The 18,171-nt window shown below is 60.0% G+C and overlaps 3 protein-coding genes across 8 annotated transcripts; 2 read left to right on the forward strand and 1 right to left on the reverse strand.

Moving 5' to 3' along the window:
• The first annotated feature begins 258 nt into the window (after positions 1-258).
• BCL6B (BCL6B transcription repressor) lies at positions 259-6,526 on the forward strand. 2 transcript variants are annotated; one of them, XM_032321589.1, is made up of 9 exons: positions 259-850; positions 1,327-1,517; positions 1,764-1,985; positions 2,096-2,443; positions 2,682-2,806; positions 3,583-3,747; positions 3,830-3,960; positions 4,079-4,216; positions 4,536-6,526. In XM_032321589.1, the coding sequence occupies exons 1-9, from the start codon at positions 848-850 to the stop codon at positions 4,650-4,652; spliced, it is 1,440 nt and encodes a 479-aa protein (XP_032177480.1). In that variant the 5' UTR covers positions 259-847; the 3' UTR covers positions 4,653-6,526. The 2 variants fall into 2 exon arrangements, with proteins under 2 accessions (XP_032177480.1, XP_032177481.1); XM_032321590.1 differs by having other exon boundaries at positions 259-792.
• Positions 6,527-8,773: 2,247 nt separating this feature from the next.
• SLC16A13 (solute carrier family 16 member 13) lies at positions 8,774-12,359 on the forward strand. Its single transcript, XM_032321482.1, has 4 exons — positions 8,774-9,483; positions 9,627-9,770; positions 10,382-11,119; positions 11,866-12,359. The coding sequence occupies exons 1-4, from the start codon at positions 9,285-9,287 to the stop codon at positions 12,060-12,062; spliced, it is 1,278 nt and encodes a 425-aa protein (XP_032177373.1). The 5' UTR covers positions 8,774-9,284; the 3' UTR covers positions 12,063-12,359.
• A 111-nt stretch (positions 12,360-12,470) lies between these two features.
• On the reverse strand, positions 12,471-15,591 carry SLC16A11 (solute carrier family 16 member 11). Of its 5 annotated transcripts, XM_032321481.1 has the most exons (5): positions 15,315-15,587; positions 14,864-15,071; positions 14,467-14,610; positions 13,518-14,285; positions 13,104-13,432 (listed from the first exon to the last, which is right to left on the reverse strand). In XM_032321481.1, the coding sequence occupies exons 2-5, from the start codon at positions 15,063-15,065 to the stop codon at positions 13,203-13,205; spliced, it is 1,344 nt and encodes a 447-aa protein (XP_032177372.1). In that variant the 5' UTR covers positions 15,066-15,071; positions 15,315-15,587; the 3' UTR covers positions 13,104-13,202. The 5 variants fall into 5 exon arrangements, with proteins under 5 accessions (XP_032177371.1, XP_032177369.1, XP_032177368.1 ...); XM_032321480.1 differs by having other exon boundaries at positions 12,471-14,285; positions 15,315-15,591; XM_032321478.1 differs by having other exon boundaries at positions 12,471-14,285; positions 15,434-15,533.
• Positions 15,592-18,171: the final 2,580 nt, after the last annotated feature.

The raw sequence follows: 18,171 nt of genomic DNA on the forward strand, positions 1-18,171 counted from the left end.
AGCGGGCTTTGGGCGGGAGTCTGTGTCTCTGGATCCCTACAAGGATTCAGAAGGGAGTCGGGAGCGAGAGTCCGGACGCCCAGGTCTCCTGAGCGTCTCTCGGCCCCCACCCGGGGCTTTCCCCACCTCCTCGAGGGGAAGCAGCTGGCGGAGCCGTCCGGTCGCAGGACAATGGAAGGAAACGAACTAGAAATCATATCCGTCCCCTCCCCGCCCCGCCCGATCAGAGCCCCCCTTTCTGCAGGCCCTGCTAGAGGACCCTGTCATTCGCACCGCGCCCTCCCGCTGTCTGGGACCCCACGCGAGTGAGCCGGGGCCTCCCCAAACCGGGTGCCCCGTTGGGTTCCCCTTTATCTCCCCTGACACCGTCCGTGGGAAGGGGGAATTCCGCTGTATTCACTCTTCAGTTGACAGGCACCCCCCTTTCAAAAGCCAACACACGGATTTTCGCTGCCTCAGGCCCTTCGACGACCCGGGTCGCCCCTATTTCCAATATCGCTATCCCCAGCCTCCTCCCCAATGCCAGTGTCCCCTCGCCGGTCCCACTTTACGTGGCCCGAGACCCCTTACGTTACGACCACCCAGGGTTTCTGAGGTCCCGCCCTCTGGCCGGAGACCCCGCCCTGGGCTCGCCATCTGGAGAGCGAGGGAGGAAGGAAGGATACAGACCCAGGCGTTCACCCCACCTCCACCCCCGCCCCCGCCATCCCGGCCAGATAAAGGAGCGGACGCCAGGAGGGGAGCGAGACCCCGCCCCCCGAGAAGAGCGGCCGCAGCCCCTGCGGGACGGGGGTAAGAACGACGGACCGAGGGAGCCGGACTCCTGGGTTCCCGAAAAGGGTTGCTGATGGTAGGAAGATTGAGGCCGGTGCTTGGGCTGAACTAGGGGTCCGGGACCAGACAGGAGTGGAATTCTGTGCTTCAGAGAGGGTGCCTGGGTGGGATTTAGAGGGGTGTGGACGCGGGCCGCCCGGGGTGCCCGGGCAGGTCGGACACCTGAGATTGAGGCGCGCGGTGAGGCTGAGGGGAGCGGGGTGCTGCTGCGGCACGAGCAGTCGAGCCGAGGGCGCCGCGGGCCAGACTTCCCACACAGGCCGTCGACGCCGCGGCGTGGGAACATCCACCCCGCGCGGGCACAGTGGAGTCTAGCCGGGAGGCGAGCGCCGGTGGGCTGGGGGCGGAAAGCACTAGACGGACCCCATGAGGCTGCGCGAGCCGGGCGGGGGGGGCTCGGCCCGGGCTGCACGTCGGCCGGAGGGGCGAACTGCAGAGGGAAGGTGTCTGAGCACCGCCCGGGTCGCTGAGCCCTTTCCCGGGCACCCGCAGGCCTGTGTCGCCATGGGTTCCACCGGCGCTCCGGAGGGCGCGCTGGGCTACGTGCGCGAGTTCACCCGCCACTCCTCCGACGTGCTGGGCAACCTTAACGAGCTGCGCCTGCGCGGGATCCTCACCGACGTCACCCTGCTAGTCGGCGGGCAGCCCCTGCGAGCTCACAAGGCGGTTCTTATCGCCTGCAGGTTCGAGGAGGGTCGGGAGGGGGGGGCGTGGGGCGGGACCAATGGGAAAGGGGTGGTGTCATAAGGTCCTCGGGAGGGGATCCGGGAGGGGATCCGGAGCCAAGCCTTCTGGGAGCAGGAGGCTGAGCATCGAGTGGAGCGCGTCGGGGAACTGGGGGGATGATGGGGAGGAGATGGAGCTTCCTCGTGTTGCGTGTGTCGGTGGATTCCTCAGGCCCTGACATAGCCTATCTGCCTTCTCTGCAGTGGCTTCTTCTATTCGATTTTCCGAGGCCGCGCAGGCGTGGGTGTGGACGTGCTCTCCCTGCCCGGGGGCCCCGAAGCCGGAGGCTTCGCTCCTCTCCTGGATTTCATGTACACGTCACGCCTACGCCTCTCTCCTGCCACTGCACCGGCGGTCCTCGCGGCCGCCACTTACTTACAGATGGAACACGTGGTCCAGGCCTGCCACCGTTTCATCCAGGCCAGGTGAGGGGGCCCCCGCTCCGTGTCCTCTGTTGAGTGAGGTGGCATCCCAGGTGTCACGGGTAGAGGTCAAGATCAGGAAGGAGCACTAATATCCATCACACTTTTCCCAGCTATGAACCTTTGGGCATCTCCTTGCGGCCTTTGGAAGCGGAACCCCCGAGGCCCCCAACTGCCCCTCCACCAGGCAGCCCCAGGCGCTCTGAAGGGCATCCAGACCCACCTACCGAGTCTCGCAGCTGCAGTCAAAGGTCCCCCAGCCCAGGCAGCCCAGACCCCAAGGCCTGCAACTGGAAAAAGTACAAGTTCATCGTGCTAAACTCTCAGGCCGCCCAAGCAGGGAGCCTGGCGGGGGAGAGGAGTGCTGGTCAACTGTGCCCCCAAGCCAGGCTCCCCAGTGGCGACGAGGCTTCCAGTGGCAGCGGCAGTGAAGAAGGACCCATTCCCGGTCCCCAGAGCAGGTACAGACCCTGGAACCTCAAGAACTGGCAGAGGCTGGCCTCAGCTGGGAGATCAGGAGCCAGGAGGGAGGGGGTGGGACTTCCAAAGCACCACCAGTTCTGGCTCACTGGTCAGTGTTGGCTAACCTCCAGAGGGTAAGCCAGCCTCTGGCTCCGAATTCTCCAGGCCAGAACGCCTCCCCCCACCCCCCAATAAAATCTCTCCTAATCCTTTTCTCTGGGCTTGCCACCTGCCTAGGCTCTCTCCATCTGCTGTCACGGGACACTTCAAATGTGGGGCTCCAGTCAATAGCCCCCACCTCCTCACAGCCCCGGCTCAAGAGACCCCTGCATCGCAGTCTGGGCGGGCTTGTCCGCCACCAGGTCAGAGCCCTTCCTTTTACCACTGCCCTTGGCTTTTCTCCTCAGGCTGCTCAAGGCCAGTTCGGGCTAAAAGGAAAGGCCGGTCCCAATTACTGCAAACTGGAATCACCTCGGGAGCTCTTAACAACCCCATTGCCCAGGTCACACCCCACAGATCAGAGTGTCTGGATGTGGGAGCCAGGAATCAGTATTTCTTTTAAAGCTTCCAATGAGCCGCCAAGTTTGGGAACTTCCGGCCTATTCCCATCAGGGCTGAGTGGTGGGCCCAGGCTTGGCAGGGCCTCTCTGGCAAGCTGTTGAGCAGAGCAGTGGTCCAAGAGAGGAGAGAGAACAGAATCTTAACCCAGCACCTGGGACCTCTACCTACCACCACCACTATTTTTTTTAAAGATTTTATTTATTTATTTGACAGAGATCAAAGTAGGTAGAGAGGCAGGCAGAGAGAGGAAGGGAAGCAGGCTCCCTGCTGATCAGAGAGCCCGATGCGGGGCTCGATCCCAGGACTCTGGGATCATGACCTGAGCGGAAAGCAGAGGCTTTAACCCACTGAGCCACCCAGGCGCCCCCACCACCACTATTGAAGAGATTAGCAGAGTAGTCTGAAGTCAGACAGACACGAAGTCAGATCCTGGCTTGGCCTCTTATGAACCATGGGACCTTGAGTAAGTCGAATGAGCTCCAGAGCCTTAACAGTAAGTTGGGGGGAAAGAAAACCCACTAGGAGTGTGGCTTGAGGACTCACTGGAATTGTCATTACCCACCCACCCCCCTCCCAGGAAGTGAACCGTTCAGCTGCCAGAACTGTGAGGCAGTCGCTGGGTGCTCGTCGGGGCTGGACCCCTTGGCTCCCGGGGATGAGGACAAGCCCTACAAATGTCAGCTCTGCCGGTCTGCCTTCCGCTACAAAGGCAACCTGGCCAGTCACCGCACGGTGCACACAGGTAAGGGAGGAGAGGGTCCCGGCCCTCGTGCTCGCGGGCATCCTAAGGCCGAGGACCTGATCTCCAGGCTTCCCTCCCTCAGGGGAGAAGCCCTACCACTGTTCCATCTGCGGAGCCCGCTTTAACCGGCCAGCCAACCTGAAGACGCACAGCCGCATCCATTCGGGAGAGAAGCCCTACAAGTGTGAGACCTGCGGCTCGCGCTTCGTGCAGGTGCGGGGCGCGTCTGGGAGCCGGCTCCGGGCAGATCTGCCAGAGGGCGGGGCTCGCCGTCGGGGACTTGGGGGTGTGCCTCTCGGACGCGCGGTCTGAGGTCCCCCTGCCTTCCCAGGTAGCGCATCTGCGCGCGCACGTGCTGATCCACACCGGGGAGAAGCCCTATCCTTGCCCTACCTGCGGCACTCGCTTCCGCCACCTACAAACCCTCAAGAGCCACGTTCGCATCCACACGGGGGAGAAGCCCTACCACGTGAGTGCGGGACCCGGCCTGGCTCTTACCTGGGGGCGGGGCTCCCGGAGCTCTCCGAAGTGGGCGGAGTCCTGGAAGATAAGGGGCGGGGCCGGGGCTGGGAAGCGCGCGCGCACAGAAGTTAGGCTCCGGACTGGGCCCCGTCCGGGGGGCGGAGCTAGGAATGGAAGGGGCGGGGCCTAGCTCTGCGGCCCCAGAGGAGGACCTAGGGAGACGCGAGGACACAGGAGCCTCTCTCCCGCGGAGAGCTGGCCTGGACGGCTGTCCCTCCGGGGTGGTTGGGGAGGGGGCGGGAGCTGACCCGGCTGTCCCCGTACAGTGCGACCCCTGCGGCCTGCATTTCCGGCACAAGAGTCAGCTGCGCCTGCATCTGCGCCAGAAGCATGGAGCGGCGACCAACACCAAAGTGCACTACCACATTCTGGGGGGGCCCTAGCTGCGCGCGCCGGCCGGATCCCACGAGCTTCCCGGACACCCGGAGAGCTGCGGGCTTGGGCGTGGGGGGCGTGCGAGGCCCCTCGGGTGTCAGAAACAGCCACCACCTTGAATTCTCGCTGGGGAGAGCAGGGGTGGCAGGTCTGCGCTTGATCTGCCTCCGTTTTGCTGGTCAAAACCTCTTCCCCACAATCCAAGTTGTTTCCGAGGAGACAGCCAGATGGGAGCTGCGGGTGGTGGGGCGGGGGGGGGGGGGAGGCTGGAGGGACGGCCCTCCACCTGCAGCGCCCCTCTCCTTTGGTTTCTCTGTAAATATAATTTATTGAGGCCTGTGGGTGGCACCAGGGCCTTCATCCCATGGCATTTCCCACATCCCCCTTCCAGAAGTGTGATCCAAGGTGGCCTGAAGCACAAGTGTGTGGGGTCACAGCTCTGCTGGCAGAGATGAGCACTTGGCTGTCTCCTTTGGCTTGACTGTTTCATGTGTTTGCTTGTCGTAACTTCATCTTCAGAGTTGTTTCTCCTGTCTGTGTGCTTGTCCCTGCGTTGGGAATGGAGAAAGGGTCTCTCTGTATACTGTCCCTCCCAGTCCTAGGTCTGGAACCTTATTTGTTCTAGGGCAGCTCTGGGGACATGTGGGGTTGTGGAATTGGGTCAGGAACCCTCTTTGGTATTGTAGGTTCTCTAGCGGGCTAGAACTGCATATAGACTCTCCTCTAGTTCCAAGACTTAGAGGACCATTTTTTGTTTTTGTTTTTGTCTTTGTCTTTGTTTGGTGAGCTGGAAATGGAGGTCTGGTCACCTCGGTATGGCTCCACTGTGTCAATCTGCCATGCCCTGGGCTTTAGTTGAGCCCAGAATCCTCCCCCTGGGGCCTGTTCTCAGCACTGGGTTGATCCCTTCCTTATCAGAGATGACACAGCCTTTTCTGATTCTGCCCAGACTCAAAGAATGCTATGACCTATGGGAGAATTATTAAACTCTATCTTGACTAAGAGATAAAGAGCCGTGACCAGTCCTTAACTGTAGAGGTGTCTGGGTTCCAATGTTCCTTGGGGTTCTCTCTACCTGAGACAAGTTCCTTCTTCGTTTAGTGGGGTTTTGGACATCATCTGGTAAGTGTCCAGATTTCAGAAACTTCTTTCCCTCTAGAAGTTACAGGCACCTGGTATCTTTCTTACCTTAGAAAAGCTAGGTCTGTGACCTGGCCTTCCTGTCACTGCATTCCTGTCTGGAACTGGTGAATGCACTAGAACCTTCCACAGGGAGAGAAAAGGGGCTGAGTTCCTTTCTGGATTTGCTGTAGTTTGTGATTATGATTGGGATTACTGCTGGGATTAGAGATTTACAAGATTTAGAAAGTAATTGACTGGTGGTCCTTCTAGTTGACCAAGTATGTCTGGGTAGGATTAAGAGGTTGGTTGAGGGGCACAGTCTCCATTGTAGGTCAGGTAAGTAGAAAGTTGGGAATGGGGTTGCCTCTTAACTAGATGGAATGTCTGGAATGTGAGATGATACTCTGAAGCCTTCATTTACAGTCCTTCCCCTGCTGTCTTGGGACCTGTTTGATTGTGGGGTATGGATGGAGGGTAAGGGGCACTTTGAAATTTGCGAGGTAGGCTTCCATGAGCTGGGTCAGGACTAATTGCTGCCACTTGAGGACCAGCGAGAAAGCAACTTTTCTTTATCATTCCCTCTTCCTCCCCACTGCAGAACGGAAGCAGGGAGAGATCACAACAGAGAGATATTAGAAGGAACGATGATTGATTTTTTTTTCCCCTAGTTGGATGGGCAGGTGGAGGTCGCTCGTAGGGGTGGAAATGTTAGATCTTGCAAGATTTGAATCTTGGAATAAAGATGACTCTTTGTGCTGCCTACTGTGTCCCGGGTTCTTGCCTGGGAGGATCTGGGAATGGGGTGAAACGTGGCAGGGTGGGGAGGGTTCTTCCCTCCTAGATTCCGTCTCGTGTTCTGTGCCCATTCGACTGCCCCATCCCATCAGACGCTTCAAATGGCCCTTGTTCTCCCCTGCCCTGCCCTTGCCTTCCAGCTCATTGTGTAGGAACCAGTGACTTCATGAAGTTTCTCCGGAGCCACCTGCATCCTGTGGCTCTGAAGTCACTTCCTGCCCGAGGTGTGGAGGCAGCAGGGAGAAACCAGGAAGCCACTAATAATACCAGGAGCCTGGGGGATGCATCCGTGCAGGGATCTGAATGCTTGGGACAACCCCCCCCCCCAACACCACCACCAGCGCCCCCCAAGGAAAATGGACAGGACTTGGGTCCCCTGAGGACAGAAGAGCATGCAGATGGCAGGGAGAAGGTGAAGCCTGTGGTCAGGCCCCTCTACCCCTCCCCCCTAGGCCCCTCTGCCCCTCCCCCAGCAATGGGGCCTTGGAATCTACCCAGCACCCAGGCAGTGCTTCTCTCCCACCCTTTCCCTGTCCCGTTGTGTCCTGGGTGTGCATCTCTGTTCGGCTGGGGGGCAGAGGGTCACAATTCTGTTAAGTTCCCTCCCTTTTCAGACTTAAAATTCCTCATCTAAGGAATAAGTCTATTAACATGGTCTTCAGTTCCTGCCCACATTTACAGTGTGGGGTTTTGTTTCTCCATCTTAAAACTCATGACCTAGATTAGAGCTATTTCTAAGTAAAACATAAAACAAAAAGCCTACACTAAAACCTCCCTCCCCACCTGGACCCTGGCCACTTCAGCTTATGCCCCGTTGAAAATGAAATCAGCCAATATTACTTAGCCTGCAGTACCTATCAGGTCCTAAACTTTAGCATTCTTGTGCATGGCCTTTCGAATTCCACTCCCCTGATAACCCTCAAGAGTAGGTACCATTATTATCCCCAATTTATAGTCGGGAAAACCAACTGAGAGGCTCGACATCTTGGTGATCCTATGTCCTCTGTGTACTTAGTGTCCCTGTATACAGCCACATTGATGGCCTCATCTTGGCCTATTTCCCACCACCCAATATGTTGACCCCACTTAACAAAGTTTGGGGGGGTATGATAATTTTTATTTCCTACATATAAAATTAAAATTATAGGACTCAATATGCTTTTTAAAAATTACACAGCCCAGGGGTGCCCGGGTGGCTCAGTTGGTTACGCCCCGGAGACGTCATCTCAGCTCTGGTCATGATCTCAGGATGGTGAGAGAGAGAGAGAGCCCCATGTCAGGCTCTACACTCTGCAAGGAGCCTGCTTAAGACTCTCTGCTCCCAGGTCCCCTCCCCAGAGGCCCCCCCCACCTTCGCGTGCACATGCACACTCTCTATAAACGGACAAAAAACAGCCTCTCATGTGTCACTTGTCTGGATATGAACCCTTGAGCCCAAGTTGCAAGGTCAAAGTCCTGGGGGGCAGGAATTAGAAGGAAGAAACAAAGCCAAAGTGTTATGTAAAGTGGAGAGACTGGATACTGGTTGAATAGGAGGGGCTGACCGCCCCCGTGATAAGAGCTACCCACTTTCGACAACCCCATCACGAGATCAGAACCTGCTGTTAGGAAATAGTTTTACCAGAGGGCGGAGGAAAAGCTTTCAACCCCACTGAGGAGGGGGTGTAGGTGGTGCTGGGAGGCCCTGAGTGCATCCACGGCCGCCCTTCCTCTCCCGAGTTATTTTTGGTCTCTGTGACTTGTAGATTTCCTGTTAGCGAGGACAGAAGCAACAGGAACCGAGTCGCCACTGCAGACACAAGTGCCCGCAGTTCAACAGTCCGTTTCCCCAGTCTCTTCCTCGGCCCCGGGGCCCCTCGGGGATCCGGGCATCGGGGTTCTAGTGTGCACGGGCGCTGGGACAGGTATTTCGTTTGAGTCTCAGGGAAGAACCCCTACACTCACCCCGACCTGACCTTGCCACTGGGTCCCTCATTCAGCAAGTTAGTGTCCTCCTCTCCTGAACCAGTTTACCCCCCGCCCAACCCCCATGAGCTCCCTCCGTGAGGGTCTTGGTGCAGGATCCTGGACCGATCGGCTGGTGAGGTGGACGGGAGATGGAACAGCCTCCGGGCAGGTCCCTCCGTCACGCGGGGTCCATCGAGTCGGCCTTCCGAGGGCCCCCTCCTGACGCATGCGCCCCACTCACTGTCCGGGTCCAGAACCGAGCTCTAAGCCCCGCCCTGCCCTCCTGGCTCCACCTCCCCGGCTCGGGGTCCCGCTTCCCCACTGGTCAGCAGTGAACAGGCATGACAACTGGTACCGGCAGGTTGCTGATGACCTCAGGGATCGCAGCGATAAGGCGGAGGGATAACCCGCACGGAGGCTGGCGCGCTGCAGAGCCGGCGCCCAACCCCAGGGCCGCCTCCGGACTCCAGGCTGAACGTCGGGGCCCCGCCCGGGCCCGTGCCGCCCAGGCCTTGACCAGCTGCGCTCGCCCCGCCCCCGGGAGCCGCGGGCGCAGAGGCCGCCCGCTCTCCCCACCTAGGCTGCCGGTCCCGGGGAGAGGCTTAGGCGTCCAGCGCAGCCTCCCAGCCTCCGGGGCTCGTCGGTGCCTTCCTCTGCAGCGGCAGCAGCCTGGCCTCCGCCGCGCGGCTGGGCGGTCCGGAGAGTAGAGGTGGGGGGTCCCGCGCCCTGCTCCCAACCGGGCTGCGCGGAGTGTCGGCAGCCCCGTGCCCTCGCCGATGGCGCCCAGGGCCGAACCCCCCGACGGGGGCTGGGGGTGGATGGTGGTGCTCTCCGCGTTCTTCCAGTCGGCGCTGGTGTTTGGGGTGCTCCGTTCCTTCGGCGTCTTCTTCGTGGAGCTGGTGGCAGCGTTTGAAGAGCAGGCGGCGCGGGTCTCCTGGGTCGCCTCCATAGGGATCGCCGTGCAGCAGTTCGGGAGTGAGTGCCGCGCCCGGGTCCGCCTTGCTCCGTGGGACCGGGAGGGGCATGCGGGCGCGCTGGGGAGGAAAGGGCGGGGCTGGGGAGGCTACCGGCCGAGGACGCGGGAGAGATTCTCGCACCACTGTCTTCCTCTTTCTCAGGTCCCGTGGGCAGTGCCCTGAGCACGAAGTACGGGCCCAGGCCCGTGGTGATGGCGGGGGGCATCTTGGCTGCGTCGGGGATGCTGCTCGCCTCCCTTGCTACCTCCTTGACCCACCTGTACCTCAGTATCGGGCTGCTCTCAGGTAAGACCCTGGACAAGGGCAGGAGAGGCCAGCTGCCTCCCCACTTTCACCTTCTTCCTGCCAGCTCCGAGCGGCTAAGGAGGAGCCGATGGAAGGTTTTGGCGAGCACCTGTGCCCAGAAGGGAAGGACGTCTTGAGAGCGTTGACTAAAGTGATCAGCATGTGCAGGGATATTGAGAAATTCAGAGATGTTGAGGCCAGAATTTGCAAGCCTGGGGCTGGTGGGGCTGGAGTGTCTGAGGATGAATGACCATGAAGTTGTGCTAGGCACCGTGGCTGCAGAGTAGAAGCCATAATCCTAGTTTACAAAGAAAGGTTCTCGAAGCTTGTGTAACTTGGCAGACGGAGATCACACAGCCAGAAGTGGTATAGCCCGAGGTATAGATCCGAAGTTGGGATCTAGTTACTGTGCATGCAGTATTTCTAAGCCTCCACAGTCCCATCGGGTGTCTTAAACCTGTCTTGCAGAAGAGGAGACCAAGGCTGGGAGAGGAAATAAAATACACAGGGTCGTACTGCTCGAAAACCAGGCCTGTGCTACCGTGGTGGGATTACCCAGTGCCTCGGGAGCCCTAGGAGTCCCCCAACCCCTCTCTCTTCCTTTTTGACAGGCTCTGGCTGGGCCTTGACCTTCACTCCGACCCTGGCTTGCCTGTCCCGTTACTTCTCTCGACGGAGATCCCTGGCCACAGGGCTGGCACTGACCGGCGTGGGCCTCTCTTCCTTTGCCTTTGCCCCACTTTTCCAGTGGCTGGTCAGCCGCTATGCCTGGAGGGGGGCCCTACTGCTGGTGTCTGCCCTGTCCTTGCACCTGGTGGCCTGTGGTGCTCTCCTCCGCCCGCTCTCCCTGAGGGAGGACCCTATTGTGGGCGGACCCGTGGCCCAGCTCACCTCCCTGCTGCATCACGGCCCCTTCCTCCGTTATACGGCTGCCATCACGCTCATCAACACTGGCTACTTCATTCCCTATGTGCACCTGCTGGCCCATCTCCAGGACCTGGATTGGGACCCACTGTCTGCTGCTTTCCTACTCTCAGTGGTGGCTGTCTCTGACCTCGTGGGACGTGTGTTTTCTGGGTGGCTAGGAGATGCGGTCCCAGGACCCGTGGCACGATTGCTGATGCTCTGGACTGCCCTGACGGGGGTGTCCCTGGCCCTGTTCCCTGTGGCTCGTGCTCCCATGGCCCTAATGACTCTGGCCGTGGCCTACGGCTTCACGTCAGGGGCCCTGACCCCGGTGGCCTTCTCCGTGTTGCCTGAACTGGTAGGGACTGGAAGGATATACTGTGCCCTGGGACTGGTGCAGATGGTCGAGAGCATTGGGGGGCTGCTGGGGGCTCCTCTGTCAGGTAAGGAGGATCGGGTTTCCTGGGGTGGGCGGGTGTGCATCATAGCCATGTCATGCAATTTGGGGAGGGGACTAGTGACATTATAATGTGCATGAATATTGCCCTTGGGGATGGCACAGAACACGGCCTCCATGGCCAATCCAAGCAGCCCCAAAGTGGGTCCAGAGACAAGGAAATAGGGGCCGTGGAAAGACTCTGCGGAGCTATGAGGGCCCCGTGGCTGGGTATCTACAGATACCCGGTGCTCAGAGGTATCTGTACATCTGTACCTTGGGTGCTCAGAGGACCTGGCTGGACCCAGCCAGACGTTGCCTGCAGGTGTCTGGCTCTTCCCTTAGCCTACTGGGCCCCCCACCAGCTGTCTGAGCTGTTGGGTCAAAGTTTTCCACGGCCCAGATGCCAAAACCTTCAGACCCTTAACTTTCTCCTCTTAACTATTAACTGAAAGTGTAGACAGGAAGGCCACAGTTGCTTGAAAGAAAGGCGCAGGTGCACTGGCCCCATCTGGATACCCAAGTCTCTGTTGGCTGGCTTGGAGGCCCTTCCTGAAGGCAGGAAAGAGGTTGAAATTTCCCTACAAAAATGACATGTAGAAACCTTGGGACACCAGAGTTCTCAAGCTCATCCCGTTCTGTCTAAGTGAGTTCAAACTCTTCCGAGGTGACGGGCTCAGGACTACGCTCTTCCCTTCATAAGTGTCAGGAAGTGGGGCACCCACGTGTGTTCTTTTTCTCTCTTGGACCTAGGTTACCTCCGGGATGTGACAGGCGACTACACAGTTTCTTTCGTGGTGGCCGGGGCCTTCCTTCTGGCAGGAAGTGGAATCCTCGTCACTCTGCCTCACTTCTGCTCCCCGGCCTCTGCCTCCAAGCCCCAGGACCTTGTCACAGAGGCAGTGGACACCACAGTCTCTCGGACCAGGGATGCGCTGGGAGAGGACTGAACTGCACAAAGGGGCTGTCAGACCGAGAAGCCAGAGCTCGGCAGCTCCAGATTCTCCTCCTCTGGCCCATCCTGGTGCTCACAGAACCACAGTGCCTTAAGCATCTTGATCCGCTCCCCCACAGGGCAGGCCTGGGCTGGGCGGTGATCCTGCCTGGTGTGCACCAACCCCCTAGTATTTTGCTGAGGACTCTCATCTCTTCTTTGCTCCCACAACCTTTATGGAAGGATCCAGGAGCTCGGCCTTCTCCCCGGGGGCTGTGAATCCGCTGTGACAACTAAAGGCCAAGAGACTTAATGTGTTTTACATGTGATCTCTAGTGTCGCCCACCAGCTTCCTTCTCTGCAGGCAGGTGCTTGGGAAAGGGGGATGCCCTTTTGAGATAAAACAATAAGGAAATGGGGTGATCATCAGACCTCAAAAAGAGCTGGGGCCTGTGTGCTTGGGTTGGCCAAGTGGGCTCGTGGCTAAGAAGTGGAGGGAAGGTCCCCACTTTAACCCTGGACTCTGCTGTCTGGACCACACCCCCTCCGTCTGGCCCGCAGACCTCCCCTTTCCTACTGTCTCCAGAGACTTAGAGGACAGTGGTGAGGACACAGGGGTGGGAGGGTGGCTTGGGAGAAGGAGCTGCTACAGCAAGAGCTGAAGTCCGGTCCAGCATTTTCCTCGGGCTAGGGGAAGGAGCCTGAAATGCAGGGAGGGGTTAGCTGGGGGGTCCGGATGGGGCAGATGGCCCCCTCCCTCCTGAGCCCTCATCCCAACACACTGAAGCTGACAGGTAGGCAACTTCTCCGAGCTTCCCTGTGTTTTTATTGTTTTTTGAGAGAGAGAGAAAAAGAGTGACAGTGGAAGAAGGGCAGAGGGGGAGAGAGAGAGAGAGAGAGAGAGAATCTTAAGCACGCTGCATGCCCAGTAGGGAGCCCACTCGAGGGTTTAATCTCAGGACCCTGAGATCATGACCCTGAGATCATGACCTGAGTGACGTCAAGAGTCAGAGGCTTAACTGATGGAGCCCCCCCGGGGCCCCCTTGAATATCTTACGTAGAAGGAATGTTTTCATCCTCCCAGATTGGCTAACAGTTGGAACTTGCAAGAAACTGGATAGAAATTCTTTGCTGGGGGTGGGGCTCGAACTCGTGGTCAACAAGCAGTGTCCAGAGCGGACTGGGGGCCTCCAGGGGAAAGCAGGGCGACTTGAGGAGCTGGGAGCAGCTCCCCCCTCTCGGGGGGAGGCGTGGCCGGCCTGGAGGCTGGCCGGCAGCAGGGCAGCGCCCCGGGCAGCCCCATGTAGATGAAGCTGCCGGAGAGGATAAAAGAGCCGCAGGCGAGGAAGGAGGCGGTGAAATCTCCCGTCTCGTCCCTTAGGAAGCCTGTGAGGAAGGGGAAAGGAATTTAGGGGCCTGGGATCCCGGGCAGAGGACGGTTGCGAGCAGATCTGTTCGCTCGGGCCCTTACCTGACAGCGGAGGGCCCAGAAGCCCCCCGAGGCTCATCAGCATCATCACCAGCCCAGTGGCCTGGACCACGCCTCCGACGCCCACCAGCCCCGGGAGCACCCCGAACACCAAGGGCGCGTAACTTCCTGCGCTGAGCCCGTAGGCCCCGGCCGCGGCCAGCAGGGCCCCTTCGCAGCCCTCCCGGCTGCCCACCAAGGGCACCAGCCCCACGGCCAGCAGCCCCAGCCCGGTCAGGGCCCCGAACACCGCCAGCAGCCGCGAGAGAGCCACCCAGCCCTGGTCCGCCAGCCACCCGCTGATGAGCCGCGCGCCCGCATCCCCCACCGCAGCCACCGCCACCACCAGCGCCGCCCCATACCCGCCCAGGCCCAGGTCTAAAGCGTGAGGAGCCAAGTGCACGTAGGGGACGAAGTAGCCGCCCCCGACCAGGGCTGTGCCCAGGGCGAACACCAAGAAGGCCCGGCGCGCGAAGAGGTCCAGGCCGAGGGCGGCTAAGGGCCCGCGGGGTGGGGCCGGGGGGTCGTCAGGGAGCACCAGGGGTCTCAGGAGGGCGCCACAGGGGGCGAGGTGGAGGGTGATGGCGCCGAGGAGGAGGAGGGCGCCCCGCCAGCCGAAAGAATCAAGGAGGAGCTGCAGGGTGGGCGCCAGCAGCAGCGAGGAGGCCCCGTTGCCCGTGAGGGCCAGCCCCACGGCCAGGACTCGACGGCGGGAGAAGTAACGGGACAGGGTCCCGAGCGCCGGGGCGAACACCAGCGCCCAGCCGGAGCCTGCGGACGGACGGGACCGGATGAGGACCGGGATCCAAGACGCCGGCTCCGGCTATCCCGGCCCCGCCCCTCCGAGGCCCCGCCCGTCGCGGGAGGCCCCGCCCCTCGGGCCTCCAGCCCCCAAGAAGCGCGCCCCTCTCCAGCATCACCCCTTGGGGACCCGGTACCCCTCTCCCCTCACCGGCAAGGACGCCCAGGCCCAGGTAGAGGTGCAGCAGACTGCGGGCGAACGCCGAGAAGACGAAGCCCAGCGAGGTGAGGACGCCCCCGACCATCACCACGGGGCGCGCCCCCCAGCGGGTGCTCAGGGCGCTGCCCACTGGGCCTGGAAGGGGGCGGAGTCAACGGAAGACACGCCTCTGCGCCCCAAACTTGATCCAACACTTCTCCTTGGAGGCTGGCCAGGCCTAAAACGTCTCCCCCAACTTAAGAGCTCCTCCCCTTGACCTAGAGACCCTCCGTTTTCTGGGACGCGGTCCCACCGGGCGCCCTTTCCCAGGGAGTCCGGTCATCAGGTGGGTCATCCATCTCCGCCAATCCACCCCAGTTCCCGCCTCCCGCCTCGGGGCCCCCCTCACTGGCTGCCTGCTGCACCGCCAGGGCCAGGGCGCTGACCCACGCGGTGTCCTGAGTGCTTCGGTCAAAGTGCTCCGCGAGGTCAGGGAGAGCAAGGCCCAGCGAGCGTAACAGCCCGTAGGAGAGCCCATTCACCGCGAAGGCTGCGGCCGCCACCACCCAGCCCCAGCCCCCGTCCGGGGGTCCGGCCGGCTTGGGAGTCATCGCCGTCTGGGGAAGGGGGAAGACACCACGTCTGTGCCTCCTCTAGGGTCCTGGGCATCCCTGAGATCCGGGTTCCCGTGGCTGGCCCGGGGTGGGCACGTCCCCGGGGCACGGTAGGGCGGGGCGGAAGGAGGGGGAGCTAGGCCTAGGGATACATCTCCAGGGTGCGCGCGAGCTCCCGGGCCCGGGTGACAGCCGGATCTCCCGGGCCTGGGACTCCCCCTCCCACACGCATCCCTTCCCCCTTACCCGACCTCTCCGGGCGGTGGGGGGAGGGGAAGGACAAGGAGCAGCTGGGCCAGGTGTCCTCCCCGCTTGCTGCGCGGGCGGGGCCCCCGAGGGGAGTGAGCGCCGAGATGGAGCCCCACCTGGACCGGCTTTCTCGGTAAACAGAGATCGCCACTGGGGGCCTGAGCCACCTGGGACGCGGGGGTGCGGAGGGCGGGGAGCTGACACCGTCAGCCAATCGGCCGAGCTGCGGGTGAGGCCAGACTCTGAGTCCCACGGGGATTGAATTATACACACGCACACACACACACACACACACACAGCCCCCGCAGAAGGAGCGGCGGCGGGGTGGGGGGGTGAATGCAGGCGGCTCCTCCCTGCTCAAGCGCACGCACCTGCCGCCTGCTGCTCGCGGAGGAGACGCGGGGATCACAATCCCCAGGAAACCCAGGGCCCGGAGGCAACAGTTGGAAAGAAGGGTGACCCCCCCCCAAAGCCTGCCGCGAGGAGTACTTTTGTTCTCACGGAACTTTGCTGGGGGACCAGGTCATTCTCGGGTATCAAATCGCTGACCTCCACCCCGGGCTTGTTCCTTGCTCAGCAATAACCGGCCGTCCAGGGCAGACGGGGAAGAAGAGGGCTCCCTCCGTATGAGGAGCTGGGATGTGCCGGGCATCAACCCACGTCACCTGTTCCTGCCCACGAGGAACCCCTCAAGAAGGTGTCCTGCCCATTTTCCAGATGAAGTCACTAGGAATAGAGAGGTTAGATGCCTTGTCCCCAAAGCACCGAGGTTAAAGATGGTGAGGACATACGAATTTGGGTCTGTCCCTCTGCGGAAGGTACAGGGAGACCAGACCCAGCACGGAAACAGAATGCCCCCCCACCCCCAGAGGGAATGGCCTGGGCACAGTGTGATACCTCACTGGCCTGGAAGGATCCCTGGGATCGGAATCGCTGAACACTTAGATTCAGCGTTGTAGAACAAGGTGGGAAATCCGGGACCTGCACCCAGGCAGTGGCTTCTTGAAGAAGTTAATTTGAAAGCACCGTTTCCACATTCGGGAGGCTTTTCTTGAGCTGTTTGAGTAAGACTGTTTCAGGTTCAGCGATGACAGTATCAGAGTATTTGACGGTGTGCGGCTGGGAGCCACGCGGTGGCAGTGTTTCCTCGTCCTTGAGAGCGCGTCTGCAAATCGGAGGAAAACAGCCCATTTCTCTCCTTTGGCGATTAGGCCTTTCACCACGGAAGGAACACTCCCTCCCCATTACACACACAAGTCTCATGCCTAGCTTTTTCTCACTCCTAAATTTGTGCATCTGCCGTCCCCTCTCCCTGCAACGTCCTGGATGGGGAACAGGTGTCCTTGAAGGTAGCCGGTTCTGCCGAGGACGCCCTAGGAGAGTGGTCTCACTGGTTTCCCCCACCTGGGCTGCTGTTGTGGGAGACACCCGGCAGGGGAAGCTGGCCAGTCCTCAGCCACCGGGCGTGGAGAAGGAAGCCTACTTCCTGACCTGGCAGCTGAGAACTCTGAAGCAAGTAGGCCCCCTCCCTACCCCCGACCCCCAAACAGATCACACCCACAGCCAAAGAGGAGACTGGACCCCCTGTGTCTGGGAGTTGTACAAAGTAACGCTGGGCAGCTTCTTATGAACCCAGAGGGCATCCCAGAGCCTGGGACTGGGATGGTTGGTCGTCAAAGGGCATGGTCCTCCTATGCCTCGTGCTTCGTACTCAACCAAAACGACCATTACGGTGCCAACACAGCAGTGAGGCTGGGAGAATGCACTCCCGAGCTCGACTCTCTGAGTTTCACTCCCAGCTGTCACTTATCCTCCGTAGGGTTGTGAGCAAGTTACGTGCCTCACCTTCCTCATCTCTGAAATGGGCTCATAACAGCAGCACCACAAATGCGGGACCTAGCACAGGGCCTGCAATGTGGTGTGTGTCGCTCCCTTTTCTGGAATTGTTGGACGACCCGGCTGGACCCTCCAGCGCCCCATCCTCCCCCCACCTGGCCACTTCAATTACTGCCTTGAAGGCAAAGAACCACGTGGGTCTGGTGAGTTCCCAGTAGAACGACAGGGGTTACGAGATGTGACTGGTGGCAAAAAGAGGTGGAGTTAATTTTGTTTTCTTCTTTATGACGAGTGGCTTTCTGAGCGTTTTCCAAAGTTGGTGAGAAAATGCTAGCGTCCCTGTCTGGGCTCCAAAAACAAAAAAGAAAGGCATCAGAATAAGTTTTGCTCATTTGCTCCTTCAAACAAAGTATTTTTAGATGCCTCACCATTGCTGGAAACTATGCTCAGGGCTGAGGAAATAACTATGAATGATCCGCCTCTCCCCTCTGAGCCCCCACCATCAGATTAGGGAAAAGGTGAAATGCAGAGAGCCCCACACGAGGATGGGGACAGACACTGCTGCCTGGAAGAGCTGACTCATTCCGCTCGGGCCTGCTGGGAAGGCTTCACAGAAGAGGAGCCCTTTACGTGGGGTCTTGAAGGATGAGTAGGAGTTTGCCAGATGGTTGCGTGGGCAGGGGCATTCCAGGCAAGGGGAGAAGCTTATGGAAAATCACAAAGGCACCAACCAGCTTGACATACTCTTTATTGTTTGGGGTGCTACGAAGAGCAGCTCTGTGGGGACGAGAGAGGGTATAGGAGGGTGGCATAGGGCAGAGGATCCCATCGTCACAGGTGTTGAAGGCCAGGCTAAGGAATTTAGATGTTTCTCCAGAGTCTGATGGTTCTCAAAAATTTCCACTGATGTAGCGTTCACTAGTATTCCATAGTATTTGATGCTGAACACAGAGGGGAAGGATTCATACCGGTCAGCATGGGGCAGGGGCGGGGGCGGGGGGCAGGAGAGTCTGGGGTT

Source organism: Mustela erminea, chromosome 18 (assembly GCF_009829155.1).
Source record: "Mustela erminea isolate mMusErm1 chromosome 18, mMusErm1.Pri, whole genome shotgun sequence".
In the NCBI taxonomy this organism is placed as follows: Eukaryota; Metazoa; Chordata; class Mammalia; order Carnivora; family Mustelidae; genus Mustela; species Mustela erminea.

Excerpts from the sequence above, each read along its gene's own strand:
- SLC16A13 (XM_032321482.1), top strand. The coding sequence starts at position 9,285 with ATGGCGCCCAGGGCCGAACCCCCCGACGGGGGCTGGGGGTGGATGGTG. Across the intron at positions 9,771-10,381 it reads CAGTATCGGGCTGCTCTCAG|GCTCTGGCTGGGCCTTGACC; the intron begins GTAAGACCCTGG and ends CCTTTTTGACAG. Across the intron at positions 11,120-11,865 it reads GCTGGGGGCTCCTCTGTCAG|GTTACCTCCGGGATGTGACA; the intron begins GTAAGGAGGATC and ends TCTTGGACCTAG.
- SLC16A11 (XM_032321480.1), bottom strand. The coding sequence starts at position 15,065 with ATGACTCCCAAGCCGGCCGGACCCCCGGACGGGGGCTGGGGCTGGGTG. Across the intron at positions 14,611-14,863 it reads GGCGGTGCAGCAGGCAGCCA|GCCCAGTGGGCAGCGCCCTG; the intron begins GTGAGGGGGGCC and ends GCCCCCTTCCAG. Across the intron at positions 14,286-14,466 it reads GGGCCTGGGCGTCCTTGCCG|GCTCCGGCTGGGCGCTGGTG; the intron begins GTGAGGGGAGAG and ends GTCCGTCCGCAG.
- BCL6B (XM_032321589.1), top strand. Across the intron at positions 1,986-2,095 it reads CACCGTTTCATCCAGGCCAG|CTATGAACCTTTGGGCATCT; the intron begins GTGAGGGGGCCC and ends CACTTTTCCCAG. Across the intron at positions 3,748-3,829 it reads TCACCGCACGGTGCACACAG|GGGAGAAGCCCTACCACTGT; the intron begins GTAAGGGAGGAG and ends TCCCTCCCTCAG.